Source organism: Mus musculus, chromosome 6 (genome assembly GCF_000001635.26).
Source record: "Mus musculus strain C57BL/6J chromosome 6, GRCm38.p6 C57BL/6J".
NCBI lineage: Eukaryota > Metazoa > Chordata > Mammalia > Rodentia > Muridae > Mus > Mus musculus.
In genome coordinates this window covers 58,247,440-58,270,885 of record NC_000072.6, presented here as the reverse complement: position 1 = coordinate 58,270,885, position 23,446 = coordinate 58,247,440, and the positions used below count along the sequence as shown (strand labels likewise).

The 23,446-nt window shown below is 36.7% G+C and overlaps 1 protein-coding gene and 1 pseudogene across 2 annotated transcripts; one reads left to right on the top strand and one right to left on the bottom strand.

Moving 5' to 3' along the window:
- Nucleotides 1-4,225: 4,225 nt before the first annotated feature.
- On the bottom strand, nt 4,226-8,579 carry Vmn1r28 (vomeronasal 1 receptor 28). Of its 2 annotated transcripts, XM_006505675.3 has the most exons (3): nt 8,567-8,579; nt 6,374-6,464; nt 4,226-5,764 (listed from the first exon to the last, which is right to left on the bottom strand). In XM_006505675.3, exon 3 carries the CDS (start codon nt 5,710-5,712, stop codon nt 4,804-4,806), a length of 909 nt encoding a protein of 302 aa, XP_006505738.1. In that variant the 5' UTR covers nt 5,713-5,764; nt 6,374-6,464; nt 8,567-8,579; the 3' UTR covers nt 4,226-4,803. The 2 variants fall into 2 exon arrangements, with proteins under 2 accessions (XP_006505738.1, NP_598941.1); NM_134180.1 differs by lacking the exons at nt 6,374-6,464; nt 8,567-8,579 and having other exon boundaries at nt 4,804-5,712.
- Nucleotides 13,339-14,243, top strand: Vmn1r-ps19 (vomeronasal 1 receptor, pseudogene 19; annotated as a pseudogene).

The following is a 23,446-nucleotide window of genomic DNA, read 5'->3' as shown; positions in this document are numbered from 1 at the left end:
AACTCTCTCTATACAGGTCCATAATTCTACTTTCTTAATAACTTTTCTTTTCTCCTGCCTCTGGTCGGTGGTGTGCTAGAAGGGAAGTTGAAGCATTGAAGAACCACAATTACAGTAGGTTTTGAAAACTCTAAGCCGGCAGGAGGCTGTCAACATTGTTCAGGCATAATGGGTAATCTTACTTCTTTTGTATTAGAGGAATAAGCAGGTTTTTGATGGGTTAGCAAAGGTATATAAGGACATTGGCAAAATAGAGGTACGGTCACAGTGTGATATGCCTTGCTCTTCCTGGAGGATTTTTTTTTGGTTTTGTTTTATAGTCCTCATGATTACCATTTTGAAAAAAAAAATCAGGGGAAAGGGGAAAATTCAGAAGGATCCTCAATTACCTTGTGTTAGAGAGAAAGATTATAGATATGGTTATGCTCTTAGAGAGTTTGCATACAGATAGAGGTCAGAAAGTATAACGTGCCTGTTGGGGGTGAACAACAGGGTTCAGACTTGGTGTCTGAGACTGGAAATTTACCACACAAAAGAAAGAAGGAAGCAAACTGGGCTGGAAGGTAAACTTCTGCCCCATCCTACTCCATGTATTTTCATTGCCAGGTAAGGTTCCCAGAGCACCTTAGTGAGACAAGGGGCTGGGAAGAGCAAGAGGAGGTAAAAGGACAACGTGTGAATGTTTAGGCAAGTGCTCCATCTGAATATTTGCTTGGGTATATACACGCGCCTTCAGTCATTCCAGTTTTTGTACAGCATATGACTGCAAATGATGGGGGTCATGCTTATAATGAGCTGAAATAGCATTTAGTAGAAATTACAGACTTATAGAATTTTAAAGAGGCCATTATATTGCATAGCTTGCATTCTCCATTTGTTAAAAAAAATGTTAAGTAACTGGGCTACACAGCATAGAGTTTCCCAAGAATGGAGTGGATTAATGTTAGCGGCACAAGAAGGTAGACAATATTTGTTAAGGTAGTAAACCAGAAAAATAAAGCAACATAATTTAGCAAGGGGGAATCAATGTTACTAAATACCAACTCCTCAGTGAAGGGCATTATTTTGACTTACAAGAACAAATCAAACCTGATAATATCATAATTGAACAATGTCATACTGTCAGTGTATGATGTGGTTATGAGGGAAGAGCTGGGTGGGGCTGGGGGGGGATATACCTCATTTACTAATGTAATACAGGACCTTGTATAAGCCTTTGACAATTTCTTACAAAGATTGCACTCATCTGTAAATAGAACAATATCAGAATCTGAAACTAGACAGTCATTGGTCTTCCTTCTTGATCTTCACAGGGTCTGTGAGTTTTATGGGGGGAATTCTGAAAACAGTGTTTTCAACCTCTTCTTTCACAAAGCAATTATCATGAAATTAATTAATTAAACCATGAAATTAAAAAGATAATAAGGATCATGTAAGGGGTCATATGGAAACTTAATACAGCAGAAGCTTCCTAAAATATATATACTTAGAAAGGAAATCTAAATGGAACAACCACATAACAGGGATACAGAGTCCAAAGTGAAATCTATCATTACCAAATGAATCTCCCAGTACTAGGAATTGCTTATACTTAATTGACATATTTTCAAAAGAGGTTACATGAGAAACTCCAAAAAAAAAAAAAAAAACACATTGAATCGTCAAGGCTATTCTTTGCTCTCCAAAAACTGATGTTAAAGCCATATTTCTGAGGACATCAGTTCCACAACTCATTGAACACAGAGAAATTGAGGTTGTAACTATCTAGATGTTTTACCCTAACTGTTCAAAGTTCACGATATTGAAAAGTACCATGCACACTACATGGAGAGAAAGTTAAATAACAACCCAGCTTAAAAAAAAAACCCAGACTATAATAATGACTGGCCATCAAGATATAATTGTGCTATACAGGCAGAAACCCTCTGAAAGTAACCTATCAATACCTAGTTTGATTTAAATCACATACTCCATGAGATGAAGCCATTGCCAACACTGCTTGGGTGGTCAAGAACCTGACACTAGATGAGCCAGGAGTGAAGAAGAAAATCAAACATGTGTTTTTGTAAAAGAGTGTAGGAATAAAATACACTTAATTGCACTGTTCTGGACTTATAGGTCTGAGTCTTTCTAAATCATCATCACAGCAGCTTCCTCCATCAGCAGATGGGAAGAGCTACAAAGACCCACAGTAGGAAAAACATGCAGAGAGTGAGAGACTTTGGGCCTCTCAGTCCTATATTGGAGGTCTCCATTAATTTATTTCACTGAAGGCTCTAGGAATTCTGTGCAAGTGGTGGTAGGAATAAGAGCCAAAATAGATAGCGGATACTAAGGAAACAAGGCCTTCTAAACACAATACAATGGATACATACAAGCTAAGAGACTGTGGTTGCATTCACAGGGACTGCACAGATTTCACCTGATAATGTCTAGAGTAGAAATAGATACAAGCCCATCTCTAACTCAAAAATGATCTTCCTCAAATGCCCAGTTGCAAATGAAATATTAGTTTTCTCCAAGGCTGGCTCACTTGGGGAAAAACATTGCTCTGCCCTGCAGATGACCAACACAAAGTGATCTCAAAGCAATCTTTATGGGTCCTTTGCATATATATATATATATATATATATATATATATATATATATATATAACATATATATGTATAATATACATTAAATTATATTATATATATTATAAACATTATAAAAATAATATAAAATATATATTATATTTTAAAGAGCAATGATAATTGCTATTTTAAAAAAGAGGTTAAAAACAGTTTTCAGAATGCCCACACACACACACACACACACAAACCTTAGACCCTGTGAAGCGCAAGAAGTAGGAAGGCCAAAGTATGGATGTTTCAGTCCTACTTAGAAGGGGAAACAGAATAATCACAAGAGGTAGAGGGATGGAAGAACGTGGGAGGGAGAGGGAGTGAAGGGAAAAGGGGGGCAGTATCAGATATGGGAGGCGATGGTGGAGAAATACAGAGGATCAGGAAATTGTTTGGAGATATGTAGCAGGGAGATGGGAAAATAGGGGTAGCCATAAAATAGTCCCATATACGAGAAATGCAAGAGGCTTCCAAGACCCAACGGGGCTGACATTAGTTGAAATATCTAACAAAGGGAAGCAAAGAACCTGGTGAGACCATATCATTCATATATATATATGTATATATTTTTTTTCAGGTTTTGTATTCTTGTTTGTTTGTTTTTGATTCTCTTTTTATTAGATATTTCCTTTATTTACATTTCAAATGCTATCCCAAAAAGTTTCCTATACCCTCCCCCCGCCCTGCTCCCCTACTCACCCACTCCCACTTCTTGGCTCTGGCATTTCCCTGTACTGGGGCATATAAAGTTTGCAAGACCAAGGGTCCTCTCTTCCCAATTATGGCTGACTAGGCCATCTTCTGCTACATATGCAGCTAGGGACACGAGCTCTTGGAGTACTGGTTAGTTCATATTGTTGTTCTACCTATAGGGTTGCAGACTCCATTTAGCTCCTTGTGTGTTTTCTTTAGCTTCTCCATTTCAGGGCCCCTGTGTTCCATCATATAGATGACTCTGAGCATCCACTTCTGTATTTGCCAGGCACTGGCATGGCTTTTGTATTCTTAAAGGGTATCTCTGTTAAAGTTGTTTGCACCTATGTCTTCATGTAACCTACTACAGATTATTTATTTTTCCTTTCTTTGCCTCTTTTCCACCATGTTTTTCTCTAATTTTGTTTATTTTTATGTTGTTTTAAATTATTGTCATTTAGTTTATTATTATTGATTAGATATTGTTTTGTTTAATAAGGAGAAAATTAAAGAGGGTTGATCTAGATAAGAGAGAGGTTAAGGGAGAACTGGGAGAACTAGAGGAAGGGGAAATCTAATTAGAATATAATATATGCAAATACTTTTTCCAATAAAAGAAGTAAATAAGTGTTAAATTGTGGGGTATGGATGAACACTAGTGATCACAGAAGAGAAGTGGAAGAGATAGGAGAATCCCTATCTGGTAGACTCATATTAGGTAAGAGCCTATTTGGTAGGCTCCAAGTACAGAAGAGACAAACTATCAGAGCATAAGATGAATGGTATCTGAAGAAAAGCAGCCAAGGTTGTCTCCTGGCCACAATGTGTACATGAACACACCTCCTTTGTCTGTGCACATGTATACAAGAATACATATATTCACAAATCCCATATTGTACATATGTATCTGTATGTAAATAATTTTATTTATCAATAATATTTCAATAAATGTGGATGAAATGAAGAACAAGTAAAAACATTTAAGAAAGTTTCATATGAGACTAATTGAGTAACTGTGGCTAAAAATGGACAACATAAATTCACATTAAACTCACTATTAACTTTAAAACATTGAACTGGTAAACATTATTAAAGCTAAAATTTTGACTAAAATTTATGAATAAATATAGATGAAAATGGTGTTAGGAAAAAGCTTTCAAAGCACTTATCAGTGAGGAGGTAATTTTGAATAACCTCAGCATCAAGGACACTTCTAAGAAAAGCAAAAGTATGAAGAAGAGAATTGATGTGGAAAGAGCAATTATGCTGTACAATGAACTTGAGAAGTTTATAGTATATCGCAGCTGTAATATCAAAAGAATATATGTATGTAATACCATAAGCTACTTGAATAATATGACAAAAGTCACTGTTTTACATGAAAAAGTGAAGATTAAGAAGGATATGCAATTTAGAAACGGTATGACACTTGTACATATAAATCAAAATAAGTGAATAATTTTTAAAGGAAGAGAAATAATCATTTTTAGAAAATCTGGTGGAACTTGGAGTGCATGTTTTTCAGTATACTGATTATTCTCTTATCAGAAGTGATTTGAACTAAAGGAGTTAGTGTGGGATAGGCATACATCACCAATTTCTGAACAGTCAGTACAACGGGTACATACTTCCATGACAGGGTTGAGGTGAATGAAATGATGAAGTCCAACCAGTACATGACCACAAAGAACACTACCAACAGCAAGATGGTCTGGGTGGCCCTTTTCTCAGGGGATGCTCTTAAGTAGCTGATGTTATGAAGATGTTTGCATTGCATTTGATGTCTGCACAAGGTAATCACCATGTATGTGCTTGTGGTCAACATGACTCCTACAAGAAATACATCCCTGGCGATTATCACTGTTAAAATCGATCCCCTGATGATGTAGTTCATGGGGTAGAGTGAGCAGGATTTAGTGACCTTCATCTGGTAGGTCTCACTCACATTGGTAAAACCAGCAACATAGAAGATCAGCCTACTACTGAATGACAAATTGAAAGACCAAAAATAGAAAAAAGCAGAAATAATGTGTGTTTTTACTTTATTTTTAAATTTTGCCAACAAGGAGGTACTGGGACTGATTGTGACAGCCTGGAATACACTCAGGAGGCAGGTGATGCAGATGGAGAGGCCTCTCATCACCCTGTTTATATAAAAAGTTGTCTTACATTTGACGTCATTCCCAAATTTTAGTGACTCTAATATGTTTGCAAGCAAGTTATCTCCTTCACTGAGGATCATCATTATGTGAATGAAGGTTAGTTGACAGGAGATCAGGTCCATGGGCTTAGATCTGTCACCTAGTATTATGGAAGTATAGAAAAAAAGGAGAAACATATTGGCTAGAACTCCAAGTCCAGCTTGGATATAAAAGACATTCTCTAAAGAGGACATAAATGGAGAGTCTATTCATCTCAAGAGCATAGTAGAAGTGTATTTCATATATCTGGAAAAAAAACATTGTATATGTGAAACTTGGGATTCATTGGACAGTTTGCTCCTATCATCATTCTATTTTGTCTACCAATGTAGCACATTTAATATGCATAATATATAAAAATAATAATATAAGTTAACAAATAGCAATCTGAAGTATTTTTTTCTCAAAGATATGTTCTTTAATAATTCTCTTCACATCCATTGCTTTGTAAATATTTGTCACATACAGAAAATTACACATCTTCTAAATGATCAAGTGGCATCTTTCTCTGGAGTTCACTGAAGCTGAGAGAGGACCAGAAAAGACTATAGCTACCATGGCTACAGAGTTGTTAACATATGCATCCACAGAGAATAGTCACTCATTTTACTTGAAAAACAATTGCAGTTATGGGGCAGTTCACAGTAGTATAAATTGTAATATTTAGTTATAAGTACTGATACCCTAAGTGTGTCGATAAAAAAAACATCATAAGAGTGGCAAACCCATCACTATTAAGTTGATTCAGACTGAAAAACAAGCAGTGTTCAGACAACTGTTTGAAGAAATGTGCAATAAAAAATCCAAGAGCTGCTTTATACCTAGCTCTACATTTTTAAAGAAAGATTATCTTACCTCCTCATTCTCACAGTATTTGATTGTGGAACAGTTTCTGTTTACAAATTTATGGTGATTTTTGCCTTCTGCTTTGTAGAGATTTAGTGATCTAAGGAACATAAAAACACAATAGATTACAGTATGAAATTTATTATAGGTTTACCACAATTACCTTAAATTACCTTAAAGCAGTAACAGTGCTCAGAAAGAAGGTAATGTGAGAATGTGACTTTCAGGTGACAAGACACATGGTGTTGGCAGATGTACTGTCCACTGTCAGCAACAAGAATAAGTCTTCAAAAGTCTCAGGAGATGAAGACCTTAGCCATTCAAGCTATTACATGGAATCTTTATGGAATAGGTAATGACAGAAGAAATAAACATTGATCACTTATTATTAAGGTATTAATTCATAGCTATTACTTGATCCACTTAAATAACTAAAATGGGTGAATTGTTCTTTGGAAGTTGAGTTTTTGGCAGCATAACAGTGAGTTCACAGATACTGTTGAGAATATTACAATATCACACTTATGAGCCAATTTTCCTGAGATGAAGCAGCAGCAGCAGAAGTGTCACTGCAGAGACTTTGTGGAGCTAGTCATACTCAGATCTTAATTATAAGTTGCATGTCATAATTTTGGAAAATATATGAAAATGATCACTGGGAATGAGTGTGTGTGTGTGTGTGTGTGTGTGTGTGTGTGTGTGATTGTGTGTGTGCTTGTGTGTGAAATCATTGGACTACTGAGACTAAGAACTGAAAAATGTCATAGTGTGGACCAGGGCATATCACATGAATACCATTAAATCAATGAGTGAAAACAGGAATTAAATAAAACATGTGTATGAAGTAACATAAGTAAAATGAACTTTAAGGAAAATGGAGATGGTTTCCCTTGTTTCTGATTGACTTGATCAAATTCATTGGCCCTGCCTATTGTACCAGTGCAGACACTTAATGTGAATTACCAAAAAGAATCTAAAAAGATTGCAAATATAAAATCAAGAATTATCAGTTGGTTATTTTAGTATTGACTATGTGGCTGGTCACATAATGACATTAACTGGCAATATTTTGTTCCACTTTTTAAGATAGCAACCTGTACAACCGTATAACAGAAATTTTGTTTTGTAATTATTGGAGAAAACATTGAATTTGACTTTAAATAATTTTATACTCTTTGAGGAAAACAACTAATTTTCTCACTGCTAATGAAGAATTTACTGAAAAATATACCAGTAGCAATGTTAAAAGTTTTCATTTAGAAATCTTAAAATATTAAAACTGAATTCATTTTCAAAGAAACACTCAATTTTCTACTAAAACTTATACAGTTTACATGTTTGAACAATAAGTTTACATGGCTTTAAACAAATCTCTCAAATTAAAAATAACTTATTATATAAGGTTAACAATATCTTATAAACTCCTAGACCTTGAGTTGAAACTTTCCTAAGAATTTCCAAATGAATGCAAACATAACACACTAGAAAATTACTGAAAACACTAAATTAGTTAATTCCTTGAATATTCCTAGCTTAAGTTTCATTGTATTAAATGCATACAGTCAATTAACTGGAGAAAAAATTAACATGAGAAAATACAAAGTAAAATTGAAATATAGCTTAATACTATAAGTGTACTCCTGCACACCAAAAAAAAAGTGTGTTATTTCTTTTCACCATATAAGGTATTTCAGTGCTTTGCTACAGGAATTGAAAACTAACACCATTAGCAATTGGAATTTATAGAGTACACACTTGGCAGAATTCTCTGTCAGATGTGCTCTCTAAATTACTGAATCTGGAGTGACTTTTTACATGCACATTCATTGAAAAATGATGGTTTTCATGACATATTCTTTCAATATATAACATGTATTAATGAACTTCACCCTTTAGCCATTCCTATCTCTCTCTCTCCATCATTCTGCTAGGCTCTTGTCTTCTTTCCAATAGCTCCTTATATTGTCACATATATAATCAGTTTATCACATTAAATGATATCTATGTTCTTTTATAAATGGTTAAGGCAGATAGATACCTTCATGTCTACAGCCATCTATTGAATGCTTAGAATACAGTTTGTCTCAAAAGTAATATTCTAGGCAAAGACTTATCTAATCCTTTATACAGAATGTCCTGCTTCCTGCTATCACCTACTTACAGCTTTCACCAGAGTGAAAAAAAAAAAAAAGAAAGACTTACCAGGCTTGGCCTTTGACAAACATCCTGGTAGAATTAGTCTCTATGAAGTATTTATAAGGAAGAAATGGCATCAGCTCATCTCCCTGTAGTCCCATAATAATTATGTCCTCTGGAGAAGTCAGTTTTGACCTTGAGGTTGTTACAATGTGGTGCCCTCAAATGGAAAAGTGAACTTTCCTAACACCGGGAAAACTGTAGGGTAGGTACAGCTGAGATCTAGGTTTCTCCTGTGTGAGCTATTTTCTCCAGGCTGCATCTGTCTGTGAGGATTAACTGATCTCAGTCTTTGTGAACACAACAAAGCAACAATTATAATATTTCACTTAAAAGAAGCAGAAAACATTTTAGATTCCCCAAGGCATCCTTCCTGCTTCCAAAACATTTATGATCCCCCTCCATAATTACTTAACAGTGACTTCAGTGCCTCACTTGGAAATTAATAGCTCTTGTGTTAAAATTAGGAAAATGCCACCTCCTCCAAACACACTCAGGAAAGTAATCTTTCTTACATAGCACAGAGTGATACAGTACACTACCTGTATTATCAGGAGAAAGTGACATGTGGCTGGGATGTAGCTCAATGAGAGTATAAGCCTAGAAAATTTTATGCATGTGGGATACCATGATATAAGTCCAACCTTCAAATTATGGGCATAGGTGAAGAAAAGTGAAGCCAAGTCAATGGCAACCACAAGAACTTCCATAAAATCATAAAAGAAACCAGCCCTGTTATAGCTGTCTCCTGAGAGGCTCTGCTAGAGTCTGACAAATACAGTGGCAGATGCTTGCAGCCAACCATTGAACTAAGCACTGAGACCCCAATGGATGAGTTAGAGAAATGCCTAAAGGAGCTGAAGGTGTTTGCAACCCCATAGGAAGAACAATAATATTAACCAACCAGATCACCCAGAGCTCCCAGGAACTAAACCACCAACCAAAGAGTATACATGGAGGGACCCATGACTCCAGCTGCATGTGTAGCAGAGGATGCCATTGTTTGACATCAATAGGAGGAGAGACCCTTGGTTCTATGAAGGCTTTATTCCCCAGTGTAGGGGAATGCCAGGGCAATGAGGTGGGAATGGGTGGGTGGGGGTGGGAATACACTCATAGAAGCAGGGTGAGGGAGGATGGTATAGTGTGGTTCCAGAGGGGAAACTTGGGAAGGGGATAACATTTGAAATGTAACTATAAAAAATTAATTATAAAGAAAGAAACCATCCCAAAGACACCCATATACCACAAGGAGCAGAGAGAAAACACAGAAAAGACAAGAATGTAAACAAAATTTTCCAAGCATGTTATAAGTAAAACGCTAAGTATACATAAAAAGGAAACGCGGAACGAAAAATCTAAGAGAAAACCTGCCAGTTACAAATGGGAAGAGAAGCTCCTTGGTCTAGCAAATTTTATATGCCCCAGTACAGGGGAACACCAGGGCTAAGCAACTTGTGATGAAGATCTGAGTATGACTACTTCCACAAAGTCTCTACAGTGACACCTCTGCTTCTGTTGCTTCATCTCGGGGATAATAGATCATAAGTGTGATGTTGTAATATTCTAGTCAGTGTGTGTAAACTTACCTGCAGTGAACTCAATTTCCAACGAACAATTCACCCATTTTAGCTATTTAAGAGTATCAGGTAATTGCTATGAATTAAATCTGTCATAATAAGTGACCAGTGTTTATTTCTGCTGTCATTATCTATTTCAAAAACGTCCGATGGAACTAGCTTGGGTATTTAAGCTCTTCATTTCCTGAGATTTCTGAGGACTGATTCTTGTTGGTGACAGTGGACAGTACATTAGCCAACAATTTCACTTGTCATCAGAAAGTCACATAACTCACTTTAGGTGCTCTCTGAGCAGCTACAGAGATTTTAGGCCATCACTCACTAATTGTGGTGAAGCATAAAATAAAATTGATATTTGTCATCTATTATGTTTGTATGCCCCTTAGATTAATAAATCTGCACAAAGCAGAAGACAATTATCATCATAAATTCATAAACCAAAACTGTTTCAAAATAAAATACTGTGAGAAAGAGGAGGTAAGGTGATCTTTCTTTTAAAATGTAGAGCTAAGTAGAAAGCAGCTCTGGGTCTCTTATTGCATATCTGTTTAGATAGTTCTGTGCACACTGCTTTGTTTTTTGTTCTGTGTCAATTTAGTAGTGATGGCTTTTCTACTCTTATGAATGTTTATGGACACACTTTGGGGTTTAGTTCTTACAAATAAATATTACAATTTAAATTATCCTGAAGTCCCCCAGCACTGCAACTGTTTTTCAAATGAAACAAGTGAATTTTCTCAGTGGTTGCATATGTTAACAATTCTGTAGTCATGGCAGCTATGGTCTTTCTGGTGCTTTCTCAACTTCAGTGGACCCCAGAGAAAGATGCCACTTGATCAGCTAGAAGATGTGTCATTTTCTTTTTCAGATAAATGTTTACAAAGCAATGGAAGTGAAGAGAGTCTTTGAAGAACATATCTTTATGAAAAGAAAAAAAAACTCCAGTTTATTATCTTTTTACTTACACTATCTTTTTAGATTACTCCTATTACTCCTATATTGTGTTATATTAATAAATTGTATACATAAAAGTAATACAAAATTATACACACACACAAATATATTTACAATTTTAAAATTTGTTTATAGCTACTGCTCTTTAAATTTGGAGAGCAGAACTAGAGTTAAATATTATTCTTGTGTTTTTATATGATTTTTTAAAAAAGAATCGTTTATTTTAGTTGTCATATATGAATATTTTACTTGCTTGCATTTATGTGTTCCATCAACATTCCATGTTACAAGCAATGGATTCCCTAAAACTAGAGTCACAGATGGTTATGAGCCATCATGTCATAGCTGAGAATCTAACCCTTATCCTTTGCAAGAGTTAAAAGTGCTCTTAACCACTATTCCATCTCTGCAGCCTTAATCCCAAAGCTTTCTGACATAGAATATCAGTGTGCAGCTACTGTAAATGTATGTTGGTGAGAAAATTACATGATTGGCTCTGGAAATTGAGATGAATCCATTCCTTTACTAGATTAAGCATTTAGGACCAAAAAAATTATACAAATATAAAACGTGCAATTTTATCATGTCATCATTATGAGGACATTATAGGAAGGCCTCTTCCACTAACATCTGTACTATTTGTATTCATGCATGCATGTATATCTATATGTGGAATATAAAGTGAACTATACAAATAGGGCCTCTTTTTCTCACAAGATTCTTATCAGTGTAGAAATTTCTATTTCTTTATTACAAATCTGATACTAAAATACTGAATTAAACCAATTCAATAGTAAATTGATACTGGTAACTAGAGCAAGCAATTTTCATAAGTATCAAAGGTAAGACTGTTGAGTGAAACTGTAAAAATTTTGGGTCCTGATGACATATGATAATACTTGCAACCTTGTTTTTGACTGGATGGGAAAGAATCTCTTACAGGAATTCCCAAAGAGAATCATCATGTGGTCATCTTCAGCAATATAAGTTCATCATAATGTGTGGGAAATAGTGTTTGTCATAATGTCACATGTTTTCTCTTCTTGGAGGCTCCTGGCTCCCCATCATCAGGTATGATTATGTAATCTTTAGAAACTATGGAAACAAGGAAAGCAAAACTGAACCATTGTCAGATAGGGGTGAGTGTTGAGCAATAGAAAGCAGAATTCCAGGATACAAGTATATCTGATCAAGGAAATGGGAAAGACACTTCTACTTAGTAGGGAGGAGGCAGATACATACAGAAAAAGTGGAGAAGAATGTAAGGAGGAATAACAGGACACAATTTGTCAAATAAAAAAATGGGAAAATAGATGGGTTCTAAGGTAAAGGTTTGAGAGATAAACACAAAGAAGAGAGTAGTTAGGTAAAATAACAGCATGGATGGCTAGAAAAAGCCACAAAGAATCATATTGTTAGTGATTTACTTGTCTTGATAGCTGGGAGTAGTTCTTTAATTCTTAAATGGAGTTCACAAAAGGTTTTAATGTAATGGGAAGTGAACTGGAATCCACCTAGGACCATTTATAACTACAACACTTACATAATTAACAGGATGTGGAAAGTACTCTACTGGTCTTCCAATGTAACTGTCTGTGCCTTCAATTCTAGATTCTGAGGATGTGAACTTTCATAGAGGAAACATACATTAAAAAAAGATTAATTGAGATAGACCTTTTGGTGATTAAAATATTAAAATAATCATAAATTATTTCTGTGATTTAATCAAAATTATGAGTCAAAATATGCATAGAACATAGTAAAATTATGGAATATGAGACAGACTTGCCTGGTATTTTGGATTACTTTTGTAATTTTTTTCCAAACCACTGTACATTATGTTCAGTTTCATGAATGTGATTAATATTCTCTACTAATCACTACTGTTTTAGGTGTTTCTTATACAATGAGACAACTGAAATCAATACAACTGGATTTCTAAGGCATTAGACTAAGGTGCATGAGACAGTGTTCATTCTGTACAAATATGCCTGTGAAGGCATTTGTTATCTACAATATTTATACCCAGGAAATACATGGGTGGTATATAGATATGTAGGCTGTGATTTACACTGTGGAATATCAAAACTTGAAGCAACAGGTTACCGAAGAATTAGTAGAAAAATAGAATAATTACATAGATAGACACAATTCCCAATGAATCCCACATTTCTTGTATACATTTTTTCCAGATATATGAATTACAGTTCTACTATCCTCTTAGGGTAATTACACTCTCCACTCATGTCCTCATTTGGTAATATCCTTTATATCCAAGCTGGACTTGAACTCCTACCAAATATCTTTTTCCTTTTTTTCTATAATTTCATAATCCTAGTTAACAGATCTAAGCCCATGGACCTGATCTCCAGTCAACTGACCTTCATTCACATAATGATGATCCTCAGTGAAGGGGATAACTTGCTTGCAAACATATTAGAGTCACTAAAATTTGGGAATGGCATCAAATGTAAAACAACTTTTTCCATAAACAGAGTGATGAGAGGCCTCTCTATCTGCATCACCTGCCTCTTGAGTGTATCCCAGGCTATCCCAATCAGTCCCAGTACCTCTTTGTTGGCAAAATTTAAGAGTAAAGTAAAAAAACAGATCATCTACGCTTTTTTCTATCTCTGATCTTTCAATTTGTCATTCAGTAGTAGGCGGATCTTCCATGTTGCTGATTTTACCAATGTGAAAACTACCAGATGAAGGTCACTAAATCCTGCTCACTCTTCCCCATGAACTACATCATCAGGGGGTTGATTTTAACAGTGACAATGTCCAGAGATATATGTCTTGTAGGAGTCATGCTGATCACAAGTACATACATGGTGGTTATCTTATGCAAACATCAGCAATGCAAGCATTTTCATAGCATCAGCCACCTGAGAGCATCTCCTGAGAAAAGGGCCACCCAGACCATCTTGCTGCTAGTAGTTTCCTTTGTGGTTATGTACTGGTTGGACTTCATCATCTCATTCACCTCAATCCTGTTTTGGATGTATGACTCAGTCATCCTGACCATTCAGCAGTTTGTGATGTATGCCTATCCCACAATTGCTCCTTTGGTACAGCTCAGTTCTGATAAGAGAATAATCCGTATACTAAAAAATTTCACTCCAAGTGCCAGTAGATTTTCTAAAAAAATATTATTTCTCTTTCTCTAAAAATTATCCATGTATTTTTATTTACATGTACTAGTGTAATACCAGCATATATGCATGTGTGCATTCCAGAAATTCAAAGGTCTGAAGAGATCGTTGGTTCTCCCAGAACTGCAGTTTCAAATGATCGTAAGTGCTGTGCTGGTGTAGCCCAAATAATTATGCTTTTTCTAAATCACAAATTCTTCTTTAACTTCAATTGTTCAAGTAACAAAGTGACATTCTTCATATGATTCAAATAAAATGTGTGTTATTACATATATATATTCTTTTGACATTACTGATGCCAAGTCCTATAAACTTAAGTTCGTTGTACAGCATACATTGCTCTTTCCACATGAGTTCTCTTTTCTCTTACTTTCACTTTATCATAAAAGTGTCCTCAATATTGAGGTTATTAAAAAGAATTTCTTCTCTGGTAGTTATTTTGGAAGTCTTTTCTTTGAAACCATTTTAATATACACTCATTGGTAACAGTTATTTATAATTGTAGCTTTAATTCTGTTTATTTATTCAACTTTCTCTGGTTCAAAAAATTAATGTGAATTTATGTTTTCCATTTGTTAACACAGTTATGTAGTTAATATCATATGAACCTTTCTTTTATCTGTTTATTTGCACTTCATTTTATCCATATTTATTGAAATAATATTGGTAAATAAAAATTATTTATAAACAGAAAGATATGTAGAATGTGTTTTTGTGAATATGTGTATGCTTATATGTATGTGCACAGACAAAGGAGGTATATTCATATACACTTTGTGGGCCACCTCATACCAATCAGAATGTTCCTTATTATTAGCTGCCCCTTCCCACTTTCACTTTCTGTACCATCTTTCCCGTTCTGGTTCACACTCTCATTTCAGTTCCCCTCATCCATCCATACTTGTCTAGTGTGTTTTCTTTTCTTAGGGAGAACCAACCTTCCCCTTATTCCTAAATGCTATGACTAAGTCCTGTGGCTATATGGGTTATAGCTTGCCAATCAGAGACTTAATAACTAAAATCCACATATAAACGAACACTCATTCTCGGTTCTTTTACGTCACTCAGAATTACTTTTTCGAGATTTACTCTTTGATCTGCAAATTCCATTATTTTTAACAGCTGAGTATTGTCTTATTGTGTAAATGAACCACACTTATGTTACTCATTTATTAATAGGTAGATTGATTGTCTTTAGTAGGACACTGTTTAGGATTCTGTAGTATGATGTGTCCTTTGAGTATGTATCTAAAAGTTGTATAGCTGTGCTTGAAGTAGATCTGTTCCCAACTTCCTGAGGAACCACCACAGTGATTTCCATAGTGGATATAGAAATGTGTGCTTTCAACAGCAATGCATAAGTGTTCTCCTTACTCCACGTCCTTACCAGTATGAAATGAAGTGTCATTAGTGTTATTCATCTTGGCCATTTTGTCTGGTATAAGGCTATGTCTCAAAGTAGCTGTAATATTTTATTTATTTATTTATTTATTTATTTATTTTTTGGTTTTTCGAGACAGGATTTCTCTGTATAGCTCTGGCTGTCCTGGAACTCACTCTATAGATGTAGATCAGGCTGGCCTCGAACTCAGAAATCTGCCTGCTTCTGCCTCCCAAGTGCTGGAATTAAAGACATGCAGAAGCCCGGCTGGCTTTAATTTGCATTACAATGGTGAATAGGAATGTTTAATAATTCTTTGAGTTTCCTCTTATGAAAAATTCTCTGTTTTTGTACTTACACCACTTTTAAATTGGGTTAGTATTCTTAATGTCAAAGTTTTGGAGTTCTTTATATATTTTAGATATTAGCCCTGTACTGGCTGATTTTCTGTCAACTTAAAGAAATTGATTCATCAAAGAGAAAGGATTCTTAGTTGAAAAATTGTCTCTCTGAGATCCATAGTAGTGAGTCAGGCATTTTCTTAATTACCTCTTAACTGGGGAGGGCCCAGCCTAAGGTGGGTGGTGCCATCCCTTGGCTTTCTTTCTTTCTTTCTTTCTTTCTTTCTTTCTTTCTTTCTTTCTTTCTTTCTTTCTTTCTTCCTTCCTTCCTTCCTTCCTTCCTTTCTTTCTTTCTTTCTTTCTTTCTTTCTTTCTTTCCTTCTTTCTTCTTTTTTTGTCCTGGTGTCTGTTAGAAAGAGACTAATTTCCTTCTGGTCCACACCAGCACCAGGTCACCTAGGGCAAGGAGTCAGTGGACACCCCCGCAGTCCCTAGAGTACTCTCCATGCAATCTTAGGATCACTGGTGAGCAGAACACAACATCGTTCCAATCCTATTGCGCAGGACCTAAGACAGTAGTACAGAAGCAGAAAACTGGCCTGGACAGGGGCACAAGTCAATTCCGGTTGGTACCAGCCCCAGGTCAGGGTCACCTTGGGTGCAGAATCGGCGGACACCCCCAGAGTTTCCAGAGGATTTTCCACACAATCTTAGGATCACCGGTTAGTGGAACACAACATCAGTTCCAATCCAATTGTTACAGGCCTGTGACAGCAGGAACAAGGACACCAGAGCCCTTCCTGACCAGAGGCTCAGGTTCCTTTTGAACAGTACTGATTTACCTTGGTTTCAAACAGACCATACGGCTCCACAGTCCTCAAAGGAGACACAACTTCCAGGCACTGTAACACGCCCAAGATCTTAGGATAACAGGATCCCAGGGCAACAGGGGCTGGGTCACACCAGTATTTCAGGGTCTCAGAGAAAGCTTGACAGCCAAGAACTCTGACACACCCAGAATATCAGGGACAGGAGCTCACAATCAAAGGATCACAGAAAGCTTGACTCTGAGGAGTCCTGAATCAACTGGAATTATAAGAACAGGCTCTAATCAGATATATTGAAGGCAGCAAGCACTTGAGATAATCAGATGGCAGGAGGCAAGCATAAGAACAGAAGCAACAGAAACCAGGGTTACTTGGCACCATCAGAACCAATCTCTCCCACCATAGCAAGTCCTGGATACACCATCACACCAGAAAAGCAAGACAAGGGTCTAAAGTCACTTCTCATGATGATGATGGAGGATTTTAAGAAGGAAATACAGGAAAACACAGGTAAAGAGCTAGAGGCCCTTAAAAAGGAAACACAAAAATCACTTAGAGAGTTACAGGAAAACACTACCAAACAGGTGATGGAATTGAACAAAACCATACAGGATCTAAAACTGGAAGTAGAACCAATAAAGAAATCACAAAGGGAGACAACTCAGGAGATAGAAATTCTATGAGAGAAGTCAGGAACCATAGATGCGAGTATCAGAAACAGAATACAGGAGATAGAAGAGAGAATCTCAAGTGCAGAAGAGTCCATAGGGAATATGGACACAACAATCGAAGAAAATGCAAAATGAAAAAAGATCCTACCTCATAACATCCATCAAATCCCGGACAAAACGAGAAGACCAAATCTAAGATTAATAGGTATAGATGAGAATGAACATTTACAACTTAAAAGGCCAGCAAATATCTTCAACAAAATTATAGAAGAAACCTTCCCCAACCTAAAGAAAGAGATGACCATGAACATACAAGAAGCCTACAGAACTCCAAATAGACTGGAACAGAAAAGAAATTCCTCCTGACACATAATAATCAGAACAGCAAATGCACTAAATGAAGACAGAATATTAAAAGCAGTAAGGGAAAATGTAAAGTAACATATAAAGGCAGACCTTTTAGAATTACACCAGACTTCTCACCAGAGACTATGAAAGCCAGATGATTGTAGAAAGATGTTATACAGACCCCAAGGGAACATAAATTCCAGCCAAGGCTACTATACCAAGCCAAACTCTAAATTACCATAAATGGAGAAACCAAAGTATTCTACAACAAAACCAAATTCACACAACATCTTTCCATGAATCCAACCCTTCAAAGGATAATAAAGGGCAAACATCAACACAAGTATGGAAACTATGCCCTAGAAGAAGCAAGAAAGTAATCCTTCAACAAACCTAAAAGAAGACAACCACAAGAACATAATCCCAACTCTAACAAGAAAAATAACAGGAAGCAACAATTAATTTCCCTTAATATCTATTAATATCAATGGACTCAATTCCCCAATAAAAAGACATAGACTAGTAGATTGCCTACACAAACAAGACCATGGACACTAACAGAAGTTATGAACAAATGGATTTAACAGATATCTACAAAACATTTTACCCTAAAACAAAAGGATATACCTTCTTCTCAGCCTCATGGTACCTTCTCCAAAATTGACCATATAATTGGTCAAAAAAAAAAGGCCTCAACATATACAAAAATATTGAAAGTGTCCCTTGCATCCTATCATATTACAACGGAGTAAGGCTGATGTTCAATAACAACATTAATAATAGAAAGTCAAAATTCACATGGAAGCTAAACAACACTCTCCTCAATGATACCTTGGTCAAGGAAGAAATAAAGAAAGAAATTAAAGACTTTTTAGAGTTTAATGAAAATTAAGCCATAACATACCCAAACTTATGAGATACAATGAAAGCCTTCCTAAGAGGAAAACTCGTAGCTCTGAGTGCCTCCAAAAAGAAACTAGAGAGAGCAGCTTGACAACACACCTAAAAGCTCTAGAACAAAAGGAAACAAATTCACTGAAGAGGAGTAGACTGCAGGAAATAATCAAACTCAGGGCTGAAATCAACCAAGTGGAAACAAAAAGAACTATTCAAAGAATCAACCAAACCAGGAGCTGGTTTTTGAGAAAAACAACAAGATAGATAAACCCTAAGCCAGACTCACTAGAGGGCACAGGGACAGCATCCTAATTAACAAAATCAGAAATGAAAAGGAAGACATAATATCAGAGCCTGAGAAAATGCAAAACACCATCATATCCTTCTACAGAAGGCTATAGTAAAAAAAAAAAAAACAGAAACAAAAAACAAAAACAAAAACAAAACAAAACAAAAAACTGGAAAATCTAGATGAAATGGACCAATTTCTTTTTTAAAATTTATTTTTGATTGAGTATATTCTTCATTTACATTTCAAATGCTATTCCAAAAGGCCCACAGACCCCCACCCCCCACCCCCCACTCCCCTACCCACCAACTCCCACTTCTTGGCCCTGGTGTTCCCCCATATTTCTAGACATATACCAGGTACTAAAATTAAATCAGGATCAGATTAAAGACCTATACAGTCCTATATACCATAAAAAATTGAAGCAGTCATTAATAGTCTCCCAACCAAAAAAATCCCAGGACCAGATGGGTTTAGTTCACAGTTTTATCAGAACTTCAAAGAAGACTCAATTACAGTTCTTCTCAAACTATTCCACATAATAGAAACAGAAGGTACTCTACATAATTCATTCTATGAAGCCACAATTACTCTGATACCTAAACCACATAAAGACCCAACCAAGATAGAGAACTTCAGACCAATTTCCCTTATGCATATGGATGCAAAAATACTCAATAAAATTCTCACTAACCAAATCTAATAACACATCAATACAATCATCCATCACTATCAAGTAGGCTTTATTCCAGGGATGCAGGGATGGTTTAATATATGTAAATCCATCATCATAATCCACTATATAAACAAGCTCAAAGACAAAAACCACATGATCATCTCCTTAGATGCTGAGAAAGCATTTGACAAAAATCCAACATTCCTTCATGATAAAAGTCTTGGAAAGATCAGGAATTCAAGGCCCATACCTAAACATAGTAAAAGCAATCTACAGTAAACAAGTAGTAAATCAGTAGTCAACATTAAAGTAAATGGAGAGAAGCTGGAAGCAATCCCACTAAATTCAGGGACTAGACAAGGCTTCCCACCTTCTCCCTACCTATTCAATATAGTTCTCAAAGTCCTAGCAAGAGCAATTCGACAAAAAAAGGACATCACGTGGATTCAAATTGATAAGGAAGAAATCAAAATATCACTATTTGGAGATGATATCATAGTATTATAAATGACCCTAAAAATTCCACCAAAGTGCTCCTAAACACGATAAACAGCTTCAGTGAAGTAGCTGGATATAAAATGAACTCAAACAAACCAGTGGCCTTTCTGTACACAAAGGATAAACTGTCTGAGAAAGAAATTAGGGAAAAACACCCTTCACAGTAGTTACAAATAGTATAAAATACCTCGGTGTTACTCTAAGGAAGTGAAAGATCTATATGATAAGAACTTCAAGTCCCTGAAGAAAGAAATCAAAGATCTCTGAAGATAGTAAAATCCCCTATGCTCATAGATTGGTAGAATTAATATAGTTAAAAAATGGCTATTTTTCCTAAAGCAATTTACACAGATTCTATGTAATCAACATCAAAATTCTAACTCAAATCTTCAAGGAATTAGAAAGGGCAATTTCCAAATTCATCTGGAATTAAAAAAAAAAACCTAGGATAGCAAAAACTATTCTCAACAATTAAATGAACCTCTAGTAGAATCACCATGCTTGACCTTAAGCTGTACTACAGAGCATTTGTGATAAAAAAACAAAAAACAAACAAACAAATAAAAAAACTGCAGGGTACTGGTACAGTGACAGACAGGTAGATCAATGTTATAGAATTGAAGAACCAGAAATGAACCCACACACCTATGGTCACTTGATCTTTGACAAGGGAGCTAACACCATCCAGTGGAAAAAAAGACAGCATTTTCAACAAATAGTGCTGGCACAACTGGCAGTTATCATGTAGAAGAATGCTAATTGATCCATTTTTATCTCCTTGTACTAAGGTCAAGTCTAAGTGCATCAAGGAACTCCACATAAAACCAGAGACACTGAAACTTGTAGAGGAGTAAATGGGGGAAAGCCTTGAAGATATGGGCACAGGGGAAAAATTCCTGAATAGAACAGCAATGGCATATGCTGTAAGATCGAGAATTGACAAATGGGACCTCATAAAATTGCAAAGCTTGTGTAAGGCAAAAGACACTGTCAATAAGACAAAAAGGCCACCAACAAATTGGGAAAGGATTTTTAACAATCCTAAAGCTATAGGGCACTAGTACCCGATATATAAAAAGATCTCAGGAAGCTGGACTCCAGAAGTTCAGATAACCCTGTTTAAAAATGGGGTACAGATCTAAACAAAGAATTCTCAACTGAGGAATATCAAATGGCTGAGAAGCACCTGAAAAAAATGTTCAACATCCTTAATCATTAGGGAAATGCAAATCCAAACAACCCTGAGATTCTACCTCACACCAGTCAGAAGGGCTAAGATAAAAAATTCCTGTGACAGCAGATGCTGGTGATGATGTGGAGAAGAGAAACACTCCTCCATTATTTGTGGTATTCAAGCTTGTCCAACCACTCTGGAAATCAGTCTGGTTGTTCCTCAAAAAGTTGGACTTAGTACTACCAGAGGATCCAGCAATACCTCTCCTAGGCATATATCCAGAAAATGTTTGAACTGGTAATAATATATGCTCCACTATGTTCATAGCAGCCTTATTTATAACAGCCAGAAGCTGGAAAAAAACTCAGATGTCCCTCAACAGAGGAAAGGATACAAGAAATGTGGTGCATTTACACAATGTAGTACTACTCAGCTATTAAAAACAATGAATTTATGAAATTCCTAGGCAAATGGATGGATCTGGAGGGTATCATCTTGAGTAAGGTGACCCAATTACAATTGAACTCACATGATATGCACTCACTGATAAGTGGATATTAGCCCAGAATCTTAGAATACCCAAGATACAATTTACAAAACACATGAAACTCAGGAAGAAGGAAGACCAAAGTCTTGATACTTTACACCCTCTTAGAATTGGGAACAAAATACGCATGGAAGGAGTTATAGAGACAATGTTTGGAGCTGAGATGAAAGAGTGGACCATCCAAAGACTGCCCCACTGTGGGGGGGCATCCCATAATCAGCCACCAAACACAGACACTATTGCATACACCAGCAAGATTTTTCTTAAAGGACCCTGATATAGATGTCTCTTGTGAGGCTATGCCAGTACCTGCAAATACAGAAGTGGATGCTCGCAGTCAGCTATTGGATGGAACACAGGGCCCCCAATGGAGAAGCCAGAGAAAGTACCCATGGAGCTGAAGGGGTCTGCAACCCTATAGGTGAAACAACAATATGAACTAACCAGTACCCCCAGAGCTCGCGTCTCTAGCTGCATATGTAGCAGAAGATGGCCTAGTTGGCCATCATTCGGAAAAGAGGCCCCTTGGTCTTGCAAACTTTATATGCCCCAGTACAGGTGAGCACCAGAGTCAAGAAGTAGGATTGGGTGGGTAGGGGGGCAGGTTTGGGGGAGGGTATAGTTTACTTTCAGGAGAGCATTTGAAATGTAAATGAAGAAAATACCTAAAAAAATTGGAAAAAGTTTTAAAGAGAGAGAGAGAGAGAGAGAGAGAGAGGGAGAGACAGAGAGAGAGAGAGAGAGAGAGAGAAACTAATGGTGTTGGTTCAACTGTCAGTAAACACGTAGACCAATGCAAATTAAGGCTTTTTTTTTTCTGAGACAGGGTGACAGGGTTTCTCTGTATATCCCTGGCTGTCCTGGAACTTACTTTGTTGACCAAGCTGGCCTCGAATTCAGAAATCTGCCTGCCTCTGTGTGGAGAGCTGTGCCGTGAGCAATCGCCATTATAAGATGGCGCTGTCTTCCGCTGTGCCTAACTAGTAAACAAGCCTTGTGTGCAAGTGCGAGAGTGAACTCACACCTAGTCACTGCCCATCTCAGGGCATAGTAATGAGGTGATTGGAGGGGAAACAAATCAGGAGCTGACATGCCACATCAGGTGCTGAAATGCCACGCTGAGGGCTATATAAGCAGCACCATTTTCCGGGGTCTGGGTCTTCCCTCCTTAAGAATCAATAAATCTTGCCACAGAAGAATCCGGTTGTCCGAGTGTGTTCTTGTTGGCGAGAATGATAGCTCGGGACAAGTGGAGCCGAGAAACCTGGGACCTGCATACCATCACCAGCGCAAGGGAGATCCCCCGTTCGCAGGCCCTGTTCAGAACTGCGGGACATGTAAGGCTCTGTAAGGTATGTTCAGTCTTGAAATTTATCCAGTGTTAGAGGCCTTTTTGTATGTTTTCACGGGGCACGTTCTTTTTCTTTTGATCACATACTGCTTCCACCGCTGGAACTGCTGACTGGTTCTTAGTCTCGGTCACGCACAGTTAGATAACAGGGCAGCGAGCAGTATGGGAACTTCCCACTTCTTAGTGACCACCTTACG